The sequence below is a fragment of the Bidens hawaiensis genome, unplaced genomic scaffold, assembly GCF_021521415.1.
Source record: "Bidens hawaiensis isolate Kalapana, Puna unplaced genomic scaffold, B.hawaiensis_p1.1 tig00019689_1, whole genome shotgun sequence".
NCBI classification, from domain to species: domain Eukaryota; kingdom Viridiplantae; phylum Streptophyta; class Magnoliopsida; order Asterales; family Asteraceae; genus Bidens; species Bidens hawaiensis.
The window spans coordinates 412,326-428,250 of NW_027492991.1; the positions used below are offsets into that span (position 1 = coordinate 412,326).

The 15,925-nt window shown below is 36.0% G+C and overlaps 1 protein-coding gene and 1 pseudogene across 1 annotated transcript; both read right to left on the reverse strand.

Moving 5' to 3' along the window:
* Positions 1–8,329: 8,329 nt before the first annotated feature.
* Positions 8,330–9,582, reverse strand: LOC143559038 (syntaxin-121 pseudogene; annotated as a pseudogene).
* Positions 9,583–12,231: 2,649 nt separating this feature from the next.
* Positions 12,232–14,092, reverse strand: LOC143559012 (protein SEEDLING LETHAL 1, chloroplastic-like). The gene is made up of 2 exons (XM_077047725.1): positions 13,880–14,092; positions 12,232–13,271 (listed from the first exon to the last, which is right to left on the reverse strand). Exons 1-2 carry the CDS (start codon positions 14,090–14,092, stop codon positions 12,366–12,368), a joined length of 1,119 nt encoding a protein of 372 aa, XP_076903840.1. The 3' UTR covers positions 12,232–12,365.
* Between the last annotated feature and the right edge of the window lie 1,833 nt (positions 14,093–15,925).

The following is a 15,925-nucleotide window of genomic DNA, read 5'->3' on the forward strand; positions in this document are numbered from 1 at the left end:
TCTATCTCAAAGTCAAAGATGTTTTATTAGCAACACACCCAATGCATGAAAGGATCAGATAATCATGAAGTTAATAGTATTGTTTAAAATCCTATCTGTTTAATTACTTTTTAAAGCGATTTAGTGTTACTTTTTATATAGAGAAAAAATACATATTTAAAATGGTGTAAGAATATTGGGTGGAGAAATTGGGACGACCACTCACTAATCACTATATGTTGTGCTATTATGCAATTAAAATCAGCAATTAATATAAATATTTTATTGAAAAGATATATAAATCGTGTATCACGTAATTCTCTCAGGTTAAAAATAATTTTAATAATATGCACATATGATGCTTGTTTTCAAACATTTTCCAGGAGTAATTAAATTACAAAGCTTTTCATGTGGTAAGTTAATGATTATAGTTTTTTCTAATAACTATATTTCATTTACTATGTTGACAATTTATGATTTTAAGTCCTATTACGGTTTGGTCCTTACTCCTTAATATAGATGTTGCACGTAAGCGAATTTAGCCAATAAATGTTTGTATGTATCAAGGATGGCAATCGAATCTAAACCGACATATATAGCCAACAACAGAAACATTTGGGATGATTATTCATGTATAGGATTAGTTCTGAAAATTCCCAGAAGTATGTGAGGGGATGATATTAGGTGATATCTAGCCTAATACCCGAAGCATTCGTAACGATTTACCTGAAACACTTGCTACTTTACTGAACCAAAACTGTTAACATTCTCTTTTTCTGTTTCTATTTCTTTGGGTAATACAAAAATCTATCAATTTACTAACTTTTACCTTTTATAATTCTAACTTCATTGGATTATAAAATTATATAAAAGTTAAGATAGTAAAATATGTATTTGAAAATTTCATTGGGTAGCTTTTAACAAAATAGAAAGGATATCCGATACATGTATTAGCCTAGCTAGTACATGACAAGATTTTACAATCGGTTATAGAAAAAAGAGTACTAACCGAAGTACTAACATTGTACAACCTGACTTATTGTCAACACCAACATGTTGGAGTCTGATGGACCGGTGTAGCTAACCGACCACAATACACATTTCAAGAGCTGAGGTTTTCCTTCATTGGTCAAAACCTTCCAAAATCTAATCGTTTCATCAGCCCAACTACTAGTAATTCATGTCTCAAACAACCATTTTTACTTTTGATGAGCCAATCCCCTATAGCTCTTCTAGTTCTACAACCGACATCACTTCACCTTCAACCATAAAGCCTCGATGACTCGAGCACTTTAGCTCCTCTACCACCAACACAATCTAACTAAATTAGAGTTTATTAGACCCTGAATGTATTCGGCAATTAGAAGGTATAATATGAGCTTTGCTATTATTTTTGTTTTATTGGATTGTGAATAAACTTTCTATAAATTAGCTATATGATTTTTAATAAATTAATATGTTAAATTCTAAAGTTTTTAAATTATGCTTTGATTTTGAATGTTTGTTTGGTTGAATAAGATTTTACAAAATAAGAAATTTAAGAGAACGTTGTTGATTATTGTCGATGAAGATAAAGAAATATGGTAGAATCAATAATGATTATAGTACCTATGTTAGTTAAGATTTTATGATAATGAAACGAATATCATAATGTGTAAAGAAAGCTCAAAAGTAAACAGAAACCTTACGACAAATGAAACGCGGTGTTGATGTGGACGAACATAAACATTTGTTTTCTAACATGAATGCGTAATTCTTAGACAAAATATTATACTTCTTATTTTACCTTTCTACAAGTAAAATACTTAAAATAATTTTATACAATAGTAATCAAGTTTATCAAATGTCTTATTAAAGTCACTTGAGGTTGTTTTCCCTTTAAAGTAACTCAAAGTTCATTAAGTTATTCCGATATTGGAAATTTTGTTATCTAGGGAATAACCTGTATCAGCTCGCTTGGGTGAAAGGAAAGAATAGTATTAGGGTTGACAAATGGTTCTTGTTACAATTCTTTTGGGAAAGCGCTATGTAGAAGAGGAAGGAATAAGATTAGGGTTGACAACCCGATAGTATAACCAAAACCTAAAACATCTAGGTACGAGTATACAGTCTGGTAATCGGATATGAGACCGTGTATGAGATTATTTGTTTGCCAATAACTTATTTTAATTTACTCGATTATATATCCGACATGATTTTCTTTCTTTCTTTCTTTATTTATTTATTTTAAGTATACATGGCATATAATATACCCCAATCATATTCCTAGTTCATACCAACCCGGTTAATTTTAAATATATATGGTATATAATGCACTCGATTTATTCCAAGCATGTACAGTATATAATATACCCAAAACCGACGAGTATGCCTGATACTAGACGGGTAATTACACAATTATACCCAACGTGTTTTGGCTTGAGCATAGAACAAGCATTTTTAATTCGGTATGGAGTTGGGATTGCCTAAACCTGACTCATTGTCATTCCTAAATTTAGAACACACGCGACTACGCGATACTAAGGACGTTTCAAACATTCGAGTTGTTCACGTCAATTGCTATAGTACCATAGTGTGCTTTTGGGGTTTTGTTGTTGTTTACGTGGCAATAGGAGAACGAAACGGTTCCATAAACATAGAGATAAACATCTGAAACCGGAATCCATCTACCATCGTCGAATTTCTGATGTCAGATGCTACGAATTTATGTGTAAATTATGATAAACAAAGAAGTATCATTAACTTTTGATTTCTTAAAAAGTCTCACAATCAAAATTAAAAACCAACATGAAATTATTACAATATACGAAAAAAATGGAATGATATACCTTGGCTAGTCACTAGTGGGGAGAGCAAGTGGATTAGTTCTTAATTACTTTGGGTTAATTATTGTGATTATAATTTATTAGCAATAACATGAGCATGGGTGGGTATAACTTAACACACAATGCCGACTAGATACATAATAACCATCACAAGGGTAGATTGGTAATTTCCTACCACATGAATTTAGTATCAAACAATGATTTGTAAACGTTGTCATTAGGGTTAAACACGTAGCATTTTTCATTTATTAACTATATTGTGTGGATGGATCGAGACAAATTCGTTGATTTACATATCCAAATCCGACTCAATATTTAGTCTTGAGTGTGAGTGAGATCCGTCTATTGAGCTTCATTCGAATTACAAGCTATCTTATATAAGATCCAAAACCCCATTTTAAGATGCTCCCTTCAATTTCTTTCCTCTTTTCATATATGTACCGCATATCTATAGTGTACTAACTTCATCATCAGATGATGGTCTTCGAGACTACATCTCTATACCCCTTGTAAATCCAGGTTGCACCTACATCTTACACATGGAAATGCTAAATTCGATTCACGTAACTCCAAAGCCTGGCACTGAAACAATCTTTGTAGCAAATATATTACAGTAATCATATCTTAAATTATTATTGTATTTATCTTAGATACCTCACTCTAATTAATACATCGATTAACAATATTTGGTTTGATACACCGCTTAAAAATAAACTTTATTTATTTTATTAAAAACTGTTGCATTTTGAAGCCATGCTATAATCTATATCATAATTATCAATATAGATTTTGTTTAGATTAAAAATTTATTTTTAAATTATTTATTAGATTGTGTCTTTTAAGAGTTGTTGATAAGTTATAACAACATATGCGGGACTTAAAAACCTAGTTGAAACAAGAAACAATATCTTATTTTTGCCAATTAGACCTCTAATTGTGTCCAAAGGTAGAATCAAAGGTTATTGAAATAAGGCAAACTATTTGATAGTGTTTTAAGGTTGTTTTAGGCAAACCATTTGATAGTGTTTTAAGGTTGTTTTAAACAAACCATTTGATAGTGTTTTAAGGTTCTTGATTTAAAGCAAACAATTTGATAGTGTTTTAAAGTTGTTTTAAGGTTTTGTTAGGTTGATAAAGTTACTCAAAAAGTTAATAATGTGATCTCTGAATTCGATCTATATAGATTGAGTGGAGACCTAGTTTTCATGTGCAACACCAGTATGTAGACTAAAAAAATCATAATACGTTGACACTTGGCAAATCTTAAATAATAACTCTTTAAATAAAAGGAAAAAAAAAGAAAAAGAAAGAAAGAAGAGTGAACTACGATTTTTTGTCATTGTGGTTTGTTTAAATATGCGGTTTTTGTACAATAAATTCAAATTTGCAATTTTCATCATTGTGGTTTCATTTCACTTGCAATCAAACCCAAATTCATTAATTCCATTAAGCATAGTCGTTAAACCCATCAGTGTGCCCTTCACATGAGGGGTAGTTTTGTCCTTTTTGTTTCTTCCAAAATACACCCCAACCTCTCACGTGAGGGGGCTTATGAATTAAGACTAGGGTTTATCTGGAGAGAAAAAGGACAAAATTGACCCTCACGTGAGGGGCACATTGATAGGTTTAACGACCAGACTTAATGTAATTAGTGAATTCGGGTTTAATTGCAAGACAAATGAAACCACAGAGACGAAAATTGCAATTTGAAACTATTAGACTAAAACCACATATTTGAACAAACCACAATGACGAAAACTGCAGTTTACTCAAGAAAGAAAAATTAAATATATTCGGTAGACAAAGACAGGACTTAACGCCCAGGGTCAGTTTACGTTCGGTGCGACGCTCCGATTCAGTTCGCGTCTATTCGACGCTTTTGCTTTGGTTCAACACTCCGGGTTAGTTCGCATTCGGTTCAGGGCTCCGCGACAAAGTGCCTTTGGTTCGATGATCCAGGTCAGTTCGGTTCGACGCTCCGGGTTAGTTCAAGTCCGGTTCGACACTTTCATTTCGTTCAACTCTCTGGGTCAGTTCGCATTCAGTTCAACTCTCTGCGTCAGAGTGCGTCCTGATCGAAGATTCGGGTCATTTTGCTTTGACACTCCGGGTCAGTTCGCGTTCAGTTTAACGTTCCAGATGAGTTCGCGTTCAACATTCCGGGTCAGTTCATGTTCGGTTCAACGCTACGGGTCAATTAACTTTGGTTCGAAAATATGTGTCAGTTCACGTTAGGTTCGACGCTCCGGTTCAGTTCGCGTTTGGTTCGAATGTTGATCCAAATGCGACCCATACCGTTGACGCGAGCACGACTGGACCGTTGATCCTGGACGTCTTCCTGAACGCGACACAGAATGTAGACCCGGACCGTAGACCCGGTAGGCCGACTCGAACGTTGACCCGAACGCGACTCGAGTTCTTGACCTGAACGTGGGGGGGTTGGCCGGAGATGCGGTGGTATTCGTGGTGATAGATTAAAATTCATTTGTCAAACGAACACATCAAGAATATAATTGGATTCCAATTTCAATTCCTATTGAAATGTTCATATTTCAAATCCAATTCTTTACAATTCCAAATCCTATGCAATTCTAATTCTATTCAATTATGTGAAACAAACATGACAAAAGTCAAAATAGACCAATAGTTTAACACCTTCGTAGCAGAAAATAGGTTCCAGTCTTCTTTTTATTTAGGCATCTCCTATGTACATTCTACCCCAAAAACTCGATTACCACCATCCAACTTGATACACGACCCAAATATGAAGACAAATAAAACAACAATTATACTTGTCAATTGAGTTATCATGACCCAACAAGACATGATATTTTACCACACAAACGCATTAAAAACTCATTAGCGTGCTGGTTTGGGCGTGAAAAAAAGAGGTTGAGCATAAAGCACTCCTGGCTCAGCATAGGGTACTCCGTTGGGCATTCGGTACTTCCAAACCAACATACCTTAATTTTGGATGAATTCTAATACATATACAACAATTACTCATGTTACATACTCAATAAATACATAATGCGACAAAAAACCTTAAATTCAACAAATGGGTCACATAACAACTTTGAATCGTTCGTTAAACATTATAACAAGAATATACCACTAGAAAAAGTTTAGTTTCTAATCAACTCCATGATCCTTTTCCTTCCTCTTTACTTATCCGCATATCCAATTAGGACTTCACATTTAATACGCATATGTAGGGCTGTAAAGAAAGCAAATGTTTAGTGAACTGGTCGCGAGTTGTATGGCGGAGAGTTCATTTACGCTCGTTTAATAAACGAACACGAATAAAACATACGTCACATTCGTTCAATTGTGTTCATGAGCGTTAGGTAATTTGTTCGTATATGTTTAGTTATTTATTTGAACAAACAAACGTATATGTTCATTTAAACAAGACATCCTAGTCCTCACATCATTTATTTGCCGATCCCCCCTCTCCTTCCACACCTAGATATTATATGATTATTACCCTTATATGTTTGTTTGTGTTCGTTTATAAAAGTAACGAACAAACACGAACAAAATCATTTTTTTAATGAATGAATACGGACACAAAGTTTCGTTTTGTTATGTGTTTGTGAGTCGTTTGCTTGTTCGATACAAGCTTAATGGAACATATATGAACAATCGTTTGGTTATGTGTTCGTGAATCATTCGTTTTGTTTAGTGACGTGTTACATTCGTGTAACCCTTTGGACCAAACCTATAAGTTCTCATACTTAAGGACCCGATCTATAATACTTTTATATCATAAGGGCATTCCGTGTAATCTATTCTAAATTATAAAAAAGTAGCGAAGCTACTAATCTTCATTAATACCACATAAAGTTCAAGGGCCAGCTGAAATGCCTGGTCTCTCGAGAGACTCATTATCTGTTAAAAAATTCTATATATTTTATATAATTTTGTTTTAAAAAGCCTACAATTTGGTTGATATCAAGTTACAACACCCAAAATAACACAAAAAAATAAATTCGTCAACACCAAATACAAAAAACTAACACAAATTTTGAAAAGGAAAAAAAACGTGGGAAAAAAATAAATCATTATCAACATTATTATCTATAGTATAATTAACATTATTAATCTTGCATAATTAACCCATGATTAATCTATAGTATAATTAGCAATCAGGTTGTCATGACACCAGCCTACGATTATTTATCTGTAGTATAATTAGCATTATCAATCTTGCATAATTAACACAGTTTATTCAATTTACTAATAAGAAAGTGCCATATAATTGATTTTAACAAGTTATTATACGTTATATGATTCCGTAACAAAGAGAGTATTTATTTGTTATACATGTGTTAGTTATTTATAATAGGTTTATAGCCTTTATGAAAAACCATACTTCTTATTTGCACTATATAGCTTTTGAAATCGATTCTATAATACATGTATAATAGAAAAAATTTCGAAGTTCAAACTTTGGACCTCATATGACCAAAAACATCAACCATTATATTTTACAATTCAATCCAGACTAGAGTCGCAACAAACGGGTCTGCATACCTGTCCCTTTGGTGGGTTTGAGAAAGGCCCAAATCTGAGGTTTTTATTCCAAACTTTGGACTCAAATGACCAAAAACATCAACCATTATAACATGCGGTGAATAATGACATAATGTTGCCCATTGCCCCCCCCCCCCCCCCACACCCACACCCACATCAAAACACCCCAAGACGCTCTGAAAGGTGGGGGGGTGTGCCGGCGCATTGGAGGCGTTTTGGGTGGGAAAGCGCCCCACTACGAATGGTCTAATTCATTTTGTTTCTTATTTCTAGATACGAGATTACATTTATACACCTATAAAAGTAATTTTTTTCACAATTTCCTTATAAATACATGTCTCTAAATAACGAAACAACAATTTTATAGTTTTAACACACATTTGACCACTTAATAGCATATTAGGGTAAAACTATCTATTCGTGTGAAACTGTTACGCATAAGTAAAATTACTAGTAATTTGGTTTACTTCATTTCTATAATGTAAGTTTTTTGGGTCGAGATCGATTTTATAACCTTCTGGTACAAATTATTGATGTACTAATCATCTCTTATCCTTTGTACTGTGATTCCTAACAAAGTCATGATGGATTTAATTAGGTAAAGCTCGATTTTACTCACCTTTCTTGGTTACCTTCTATGAAAATGATTACTTATCATACCACACTTTTGATGGATGCTCTTAACTTTCTAAGATAACGTACACATGAATTCACATGCATCATTGGCATCAAAAGTTACATCCTACATCATATTTCAACTTATACTTTATAAAAGCTTAAAACAATATGGCCTTTCTAATAACTTTTATACTTTTGTAAGCTTTTAGTGCACTTTTAGCAACTCTTACTCGCGTAATGTATCCTAATTGAATTCATAGCAGGATTCGAACCTCAACTAAATGTAAGCTTGTATAACACGGGCGAATATCATTATATATCACTAAGCTAAATATAAACGTTACCTTTAATAGCGTCAGGGACGAAGGATGAGATGTGAATGCTCGGTTGAATATTCAAAAACTCCAAAGTTATAATACTCATACCCAAATAATAAACACAATAACCAATCCTCAGTAAATACAATCATAACAAAGAAAACAATATACCACTGGTAACGTCGAACAAACAAAATGTGATGCGAATGCAAATCCGAATCCAAATCCTACGCTGGGGGAGGTGGCGCTAACGCCGCAGGCGTAGGATTATTGTTACCACTCCCACCACCGCCACCGCCACCACCGCTTCCATTATCCCAAGGCCGAAGCGAAAGAACTATAATAAGAATCACAACCAACAACAAACTAATCCCAAAACACGCCCACTTCCTCGTATTCTTCTGATGCTTCCTAGCCACCTGCAGCTGCGTAGTCCCACGGTTCACAAACGAGCTCGCCCGGTTCACCTGGTTCTCAATATCATCCAGCTGCTCACCCTGACTCTCAACCAACACAGCCATATCCATAAACACCTGATGCAGCTCCTTTAAATTCCGTTCAATCTCCTTAACCGCATCGTGCCGTTCCTGAATCTCGAGTATCGTATCCATCACTTGTCCTCTTCCTTGCTCCTGAATCGCCTTTTGCAAAAACGTCTCGCTTTGACCGGTCGAAATCAACTTATCCACCGTTGACTCGTCCGGATTCTCACCGGTCACGGTGAAGTACCGCCGTTGAACCGTCTCACGGTACTCCGACGCCATTCTGTTACGTAAATCGTTAAACGAGTTCATCGAATCGGATAGCTTCTTACGTAAGCCGTTAACGACAGACGTACGTGTCCGATCTGACGAACTGCCAGGTCCGCAGCCAGGTAAGCTCCGGTTCGCTGCGTTTGACCGGTCTAGGGCTTCTAGTTTGACTTTAACGAACTTAGCTTTTTTTAACGAGAGTGCGACGTCGTTATCCATTTTAGATCTTAAGTCCTTGACGGACTTGGCGTTGTGGAGAGTTTTGCTGTGGTCGTGTGATGATTGGAGTTGGTTGTGTAATGTTTCGAGTGCTCTTAGCTCGTCCTTGATAGCTTCCACGTCTTCGAAGAATTTGTCGAGGTTGACGCCGCCGGTGGACGGTGGATTGCCGGTCATCTCGATGCTATTGTTGTGGTGGTGACGTGGCGGTGGTGAGTTCTCCTCGCTGCGGAAGCGAGAGAATGAGCCGGAGAATAGATCGTTCATGTTGTGAAATATTATTATTATTATTTTTTTTGTTCGGATTTGAGTAGGAAAATAGTTACGGATTATTATGGAGATGAGGTAGGTGTATAGATAGAGGAATTGGAGGAAATGATCAAGTTGAAGAAAAAGTCAACGAGGTTGATGGTGGACCAAACACAGAAGCTTTCTTGACCGCGTAAAAGGAGAGAGAGAGATGAGCTGAAACGGCAAAGAGACTGCCATTCTAGACCTACGCGTCTATTCGGTTGTAAGAATCTACTATTATTTTTATATTTTAACTTTTGATCATCAAAAGATATTTTTAAAACGGAATGTCAGTTTTTTATACTATTTTTTAACACTTTGGACTTAGGGATGGCAAAAAAAACCAAACCCGATGGGGAAAACCGAAACCCGCCCCGAACGGGGCGGGTTCGGGGACACTTAATCGGGGACGGGTCCGGGTTCGGGGTTTCCCCGTTTAAGTTAATCGGGTTCGGGGCGGGTATGGTATAGCCTGTACCCGCCCCGTATACCCGCCCCGTATACCCGTTTAAAACCCGTTTAATTAAATATAATTTTTATATTTATATATAATATATTATTTATTATTTATTTTCCCAATAAGGCTGCCTAACCCATTTTCCCGTATACCCGTCTTCATCCAAAAACATTGGAAGCGTTAATGTGCGCCCAAAGTTGGTTGTTGAATGAAATCAAAGGTAAACAAACATTTTATTTTTTATTTTTAACTTAGCTACTATATAAACTTTTGACTTTTGTGATATGAATATAGCAACTTGTTCAGAAGAATCCGAGGCATATTGCCAAACTATTGAATATGATTGTGACGATGGTATTGAGGTAATACATATATATATGGTTTATCGTTTACATTTTAATATGGTTTAACATTGATTCTTATATAGTTTCCAATTAATATGTTAATGTTTGATTATCATAGCAATCCGGCGTGACAAGTGTTTGAATGGTTGAATGGGTGCGGTATGGACGTGTAAGAAGGATCAATCATGAAGTTAATTTCCGTTGTGATGGGAGAAATAAACATTTTTATGTATTAATAATGTCTTTTGTATGTGTAATGTGTTTGGATATTGAACTTTTTGTGTATTAATATTGTATTGTAATTTTGTATCATTTTCTTACAATCGGGTTTTAAACGGTGAACCCGACGGTTAAATGGGGATCCCCACGGGGAATTTAGCCCGTTTAAAAACCATTTATGCTAGACGGGTTCCCCGAATACCCGCGGTTTTCCCCGAATCCCCGATGGGGATTCCCCGTTTAGTCCCCGCGGGTTTTTAGACGGTTTTGGTAATGGGTTTTATAAACCGGGGCGGGTATGGGATTGGCATTCCCCGCCCCGAAACCGCCCCGTTGCCATCCCTATTTGGACTATAGGTTTAAAATTTAATATCGGATTGGGTTAAAACCGGTTTGATTTTGTTAACAAAAGTCAAACCCGGTTTATGATCGGTTCCGGTTTGGGTTGAAGCCAGTTTCTTACCATGTTACGATCGGTTTTTGTTCGAGTTTTATCTGGTTTCGGTTCAGTTAACCGGCCTGGAACCGGCTTTGATGGAGAAAATTACAAAGCGAATCGGTTCCAAAACCAGTTTCTATATAATCAATTTCAAATCGGATCGGTTTTTTCGGTCGGTTCGGTTAACCGGTTATTTGCCCACCTCTACTTTGGATCTTACTTACCCAAGAACATCGTTAAAGAGGAAGCCTATCACTGTGAAAAAACATTCTTGAGTCAGGATTCGAGCTTAAGACGTTAATATCTCAAGGTTTAACCATCATCCTTATATCATTGAACCAAAAGGACAACTGCATTAACTTTTTGTGTATATTACGTAAATTTTAAATTAATTTTATATAATTGATTAAAGATTGAGTTAATAAATGATAATAATTGTATGTAGATAAGAGAAATAAATTTCTTTTTTTATGAACCACAGTCTTATCTACCCATAATAAGACGATGTTAATGTGATATACAGGATTCGAACCCTATATAAGGGAATGCTCTTTGGCAGTTTAAGAGAATTGAATATTCTCTAATCTTTTAAGGGTTAGAAATATCTCCACTGAAGTGGGCAAGAGACCGTTAAATGTTCTCTACTATAAGTTATTGTTATCGGCATGACGGGTCTTTTTATCGAGCTTTTAACAACTGATAACATGTAATAGCCGAAGGATAAAGCTATTAGGTGTAAGACGATGATGTTCTAGATGCGAGATATGGTCTCTGTTACGATCTTCCATATTTAGTTCTTAGCAAGTTACCATTTAGGTCCGCCATATATGAAGTTATGAACCTCTAGATGCAAGACATGGTCTCTTTTAAGATCTTCCGCATTTAGTTCTTAGCAAATTACCATTTAGGTCTGCCATATATGAACCTCATGCTATCGACGCTTCCATTGGTTGTCATGCTGGGTCATTAAACGTTGTCGCCTCAGCCAGGCCCCACCTTGGGCATCCATGGTCGTTTTAATGTCTTCTTTGGCTGTTGTTGGATGCATTGCTGTTGTGTATTGGTCACTGACTGGGCCACTGGACCCTGGGTTATCTCACTCTCACTCTTAAATAGAAAATGAACTATAGCTGCCCATAAGAACAATTGGCTGCTATATATCTTAATAAGTATTTTTTTAAAACTGTTTAAAGCAAAATAAATGAAATTTAAGGGAAAACTTGCACAAATTCCCATTTAAAAAGAACTCTATCTGTAATTCCAATCCAGACCTATAACAACTTACCAAAATATTCCAAACTTCATAATATAATATATACACAAAACGATAACAATGAGGTACAATAACAATCAAAACACATCCACAACATCAATGATAATCACTATGCTTAAACTTCCAAAACGGCGAATTTCTCACCGGCAAGGAAGAATCACAACACACCTCCAACCGCTCCATAAACCGCTTCTCACTAGACCGCAACATTGCAGGCAATGGCAAACATACCCCTTTTTCAACACACCGAAGGTGCCTCCGTTTAATCCGATCCTCAAGACTAAACGAAAAATATTGTGGAAACTCGACCAACTCCTTCAAATCCCGCCCCATTTCCACCACAAAGTAGTTAAACTTCGGTTCTAGATTGTTTTTTATACTGTAACAGAACAAAGACGGGAACCGTCTGAAAATCAGGATTGTGTCATCATACGATATTCCTATGTTGTCGTTAAAGTATTCGATTCGTGGGATGAGTTTGTCTTCAACCGAGCAAGATAAGAGGTGTGCGTGTTTGTTAATTTCTGAAATACCAATAGTGCCCTGGAGAAAGTATAGGGTGGGACGAAGGCGGGTTTTGACGTCAGAGGTGAGGAGGCGTGGGCGGCGGTGGATGATGTGGCGGAGTTGGTGCGTGCTAACATGACACTCACGATGGAGGAATGTGACAGTGGCAATGATGGATGAGAGTGGGAGGGTAAGGATTTCCGGGGTTAGGTTGATAAGGCGGTTGAGGGCGGGCGGGGAAAGGTTGATGGTGGTGGAGAGGAAGGCGATGGTGGATTTAATGTGGGGTAGAGGGGTGGTGATGAGGGGTGGATGGGTGGTGAGGAGGGGGACGAGGTTGATACCGAAGGAGTCGAGGTAGAGGAGCTTTTCTTGCAGGTCGATGGTAGCAGTTGTGGCGGATATGGGCGGTGGTGGTGAGGGTTTTTGGGAGATTAAGGTGGTTTTGGTGGGTGGAGGGTTGTATGCAAATCCTTTGGTCTTGAACTCTTCCACCTGTAATAAAAACGGGTCAATATTTCATCATTTGTGTGATATATATATATATATATATAGGGGAAAGTTAACGTACACATTAAATTAACGTGCTAACTGTGCGAATCAAGTAGTGTAATTATATATACAAATAGTGTAATTATTATGTAATTACATCGTAGTGTAATTACACTATGTTGTATATATAATTACACTATTTGATTGTCACAGTTAGCACGTTAATTTCATTTGTATTTGATCTGAACCCTATATTATATGTATACCTAAATAAATGAACTATCATGTTTTACATTATGATTTTGAGCTGGTGATAATATGCAGAATGCTCTGCTCAAAATTGGACAAAATGTCCAGAAACTGGGGACGAATTAACGCATAATAACTATTCTAACATCTAATCAATTAATCTAACTTAATAGGTGAGAACTGTCAAAGCAAAATTAGGGTTTCATATGCATACGGATTATGTAAAATTAGAGCTAAAAAGCTAATAGAATCATAATTTAGTAACTTCCAGCACGCAATTTCTAATTCAGAACATAATCAATTCGTTTTTATAATTAGGGCAAAATTGAGGTAAATTAATAAAATAATTGGTGAAAACTAACCTTATTGAGGTGAACTGCGGGTCTATTGGGCGGTAGAGTTGGGGTTGAGGCGGCGGACGGTCGTTTGGCCCTGGTGGCTTGTTTTGGGAGGGCGGCGGAGGAGGAAGAAGAAGAACAGTAGCGTATGATAGTAATGGGGATGATGTTGTATGGTTTGGAAGAAGTTGAATCGAATAAGTGGCTAATAAGAGATAAAGATGACGGTACCTCCATTAGCTTCTTACTCGAGCTGTTAGCCAGAAACATCATCAAGAGGTCTAGAACTGAAAAGGGTAAATTTGTAATTTTAGTATTACTTCTACTCAATTGCATAAATGATCCCTTAGAAATTTATTTTTAATATTGACTCGATAAAAGATAGTATATAATAATTTCTTCACGTACTATATTCATTATTCATGAATTACATCCATGAAATCATATCGTATGACCATGATTCGTTAATATACATCCAATTAATCATCGGTTCACCGGAAAAACATATTTCGATAGTTAATCAATTTTTTTTTTGTTGTTCTTACGAAATACGTTTTATTAGTGTATATGGATATTTGAGCGAATTTATGTAATCTGATCTGAATTTGAGTGTATTGGATTTTAACATTTGAACGTTTTTTGTTTTTGGCTTGAGAGTTTTGCGAAATGGTTTGAGCGTGGTTCGCGTATCTATTTTACGCTAAGCGATTACTGTACGATAACTTTACCCTTCATTTAATACCCTAATTTCATCTAAACAAATCCAGACTTCTCTTGTGGGGTGGTGACAATTGTAGAGTAAATGGGCCGTGGTGGCGGTGGGACACACTTGTGGTGGAATGTGGCAGTGCCGTAGTGGTAGCGGTGGGAGTGCTAACTCATTTGGACCTTTTTTAAGTTAACGACCTTTCTAGTAGTTCTACATTTAGACCAATTGGATAACTTGTTATGATCCAAATTAACTTGTTAACTAATTTGAGGTAACAACTAATATACAATTTATTTTGTCAAAGTCAACCTATTTTTTGAATAATGGGTCATGATTGTTGCTTAGGCTATGCGTAATGAGTTCAAGCTCCTTGCTTTACTTCACCCACCAAGGGAGTGGAACACCGCCCCTCTAGGGCGTGATTGGCGTTTTGTGTAATTTTGTGAAAGTTACCGCAAACATTGGACTTGTTTGTATGTTGAATTAGTTTTATCACCTAATAATATCCACCTCACTATACTTAAAAAAATAACTTTATTGAGATCATTACCACTTTAGTGAATATAACACTCTAGGCTATGTGACGGTGACATGACAACATTCTTAACACTTTAAATAACAATGCATGAAAAAGACAGTTCATTATTTTTGTTTAAATTTGTTCACCGAAGTCAGTTTTGTAGTTAAGGTGGAGACCTTCCAATTAATGAGGATTCACTAAGATAAAAATAATACTTTCTTGTTTGATTTCATCAAGTATGTCACCAAATTGTGTATACCCGTGGCATGCGCGAATAAATTTTGTGTATCCACCATATTTTAATATATCAAAAATATCTTGAAATATATAAATCTAACTAAATTGTTTGAAAATGACAGATACATGAAAAGTTAAGTGCAAAAGAAATTCAGTGTGTAAACATAAAAATGTTAATTTTTAAGATACAAACTACTCTTTCTTCTAATGGTTATAACTTAACTTTATAAGAGTGCAAGGCACCCCAAACTACCTAAACTACCCAAATCAACCAATCAATCATCGAGCGACACCTCATTGCAAATTAAAAGTATCCAAATGGACCCGAAAGTAAGGGGTGGTGCTTCCGATTTACCCAAACCCAATTTCCAACCCTTATCATTCGGCTTCTTCGTTGGGTTCACGGACTCAATTTTGCAACACAGTTCTCTACTCAATGTGTATGTGGCGGTGTTTCAGACGTTCCCGATTGCTCTACCTGAAGGTGGCCCGTGCACCATAAGGGTAAAGTTGACTTCTAAAATTTATTAACGGTTATATCTTAGAAAATATATTTTTAAACTAATGAAAACTTTCAGGGAAATCAAATTTAATTCAATGATTC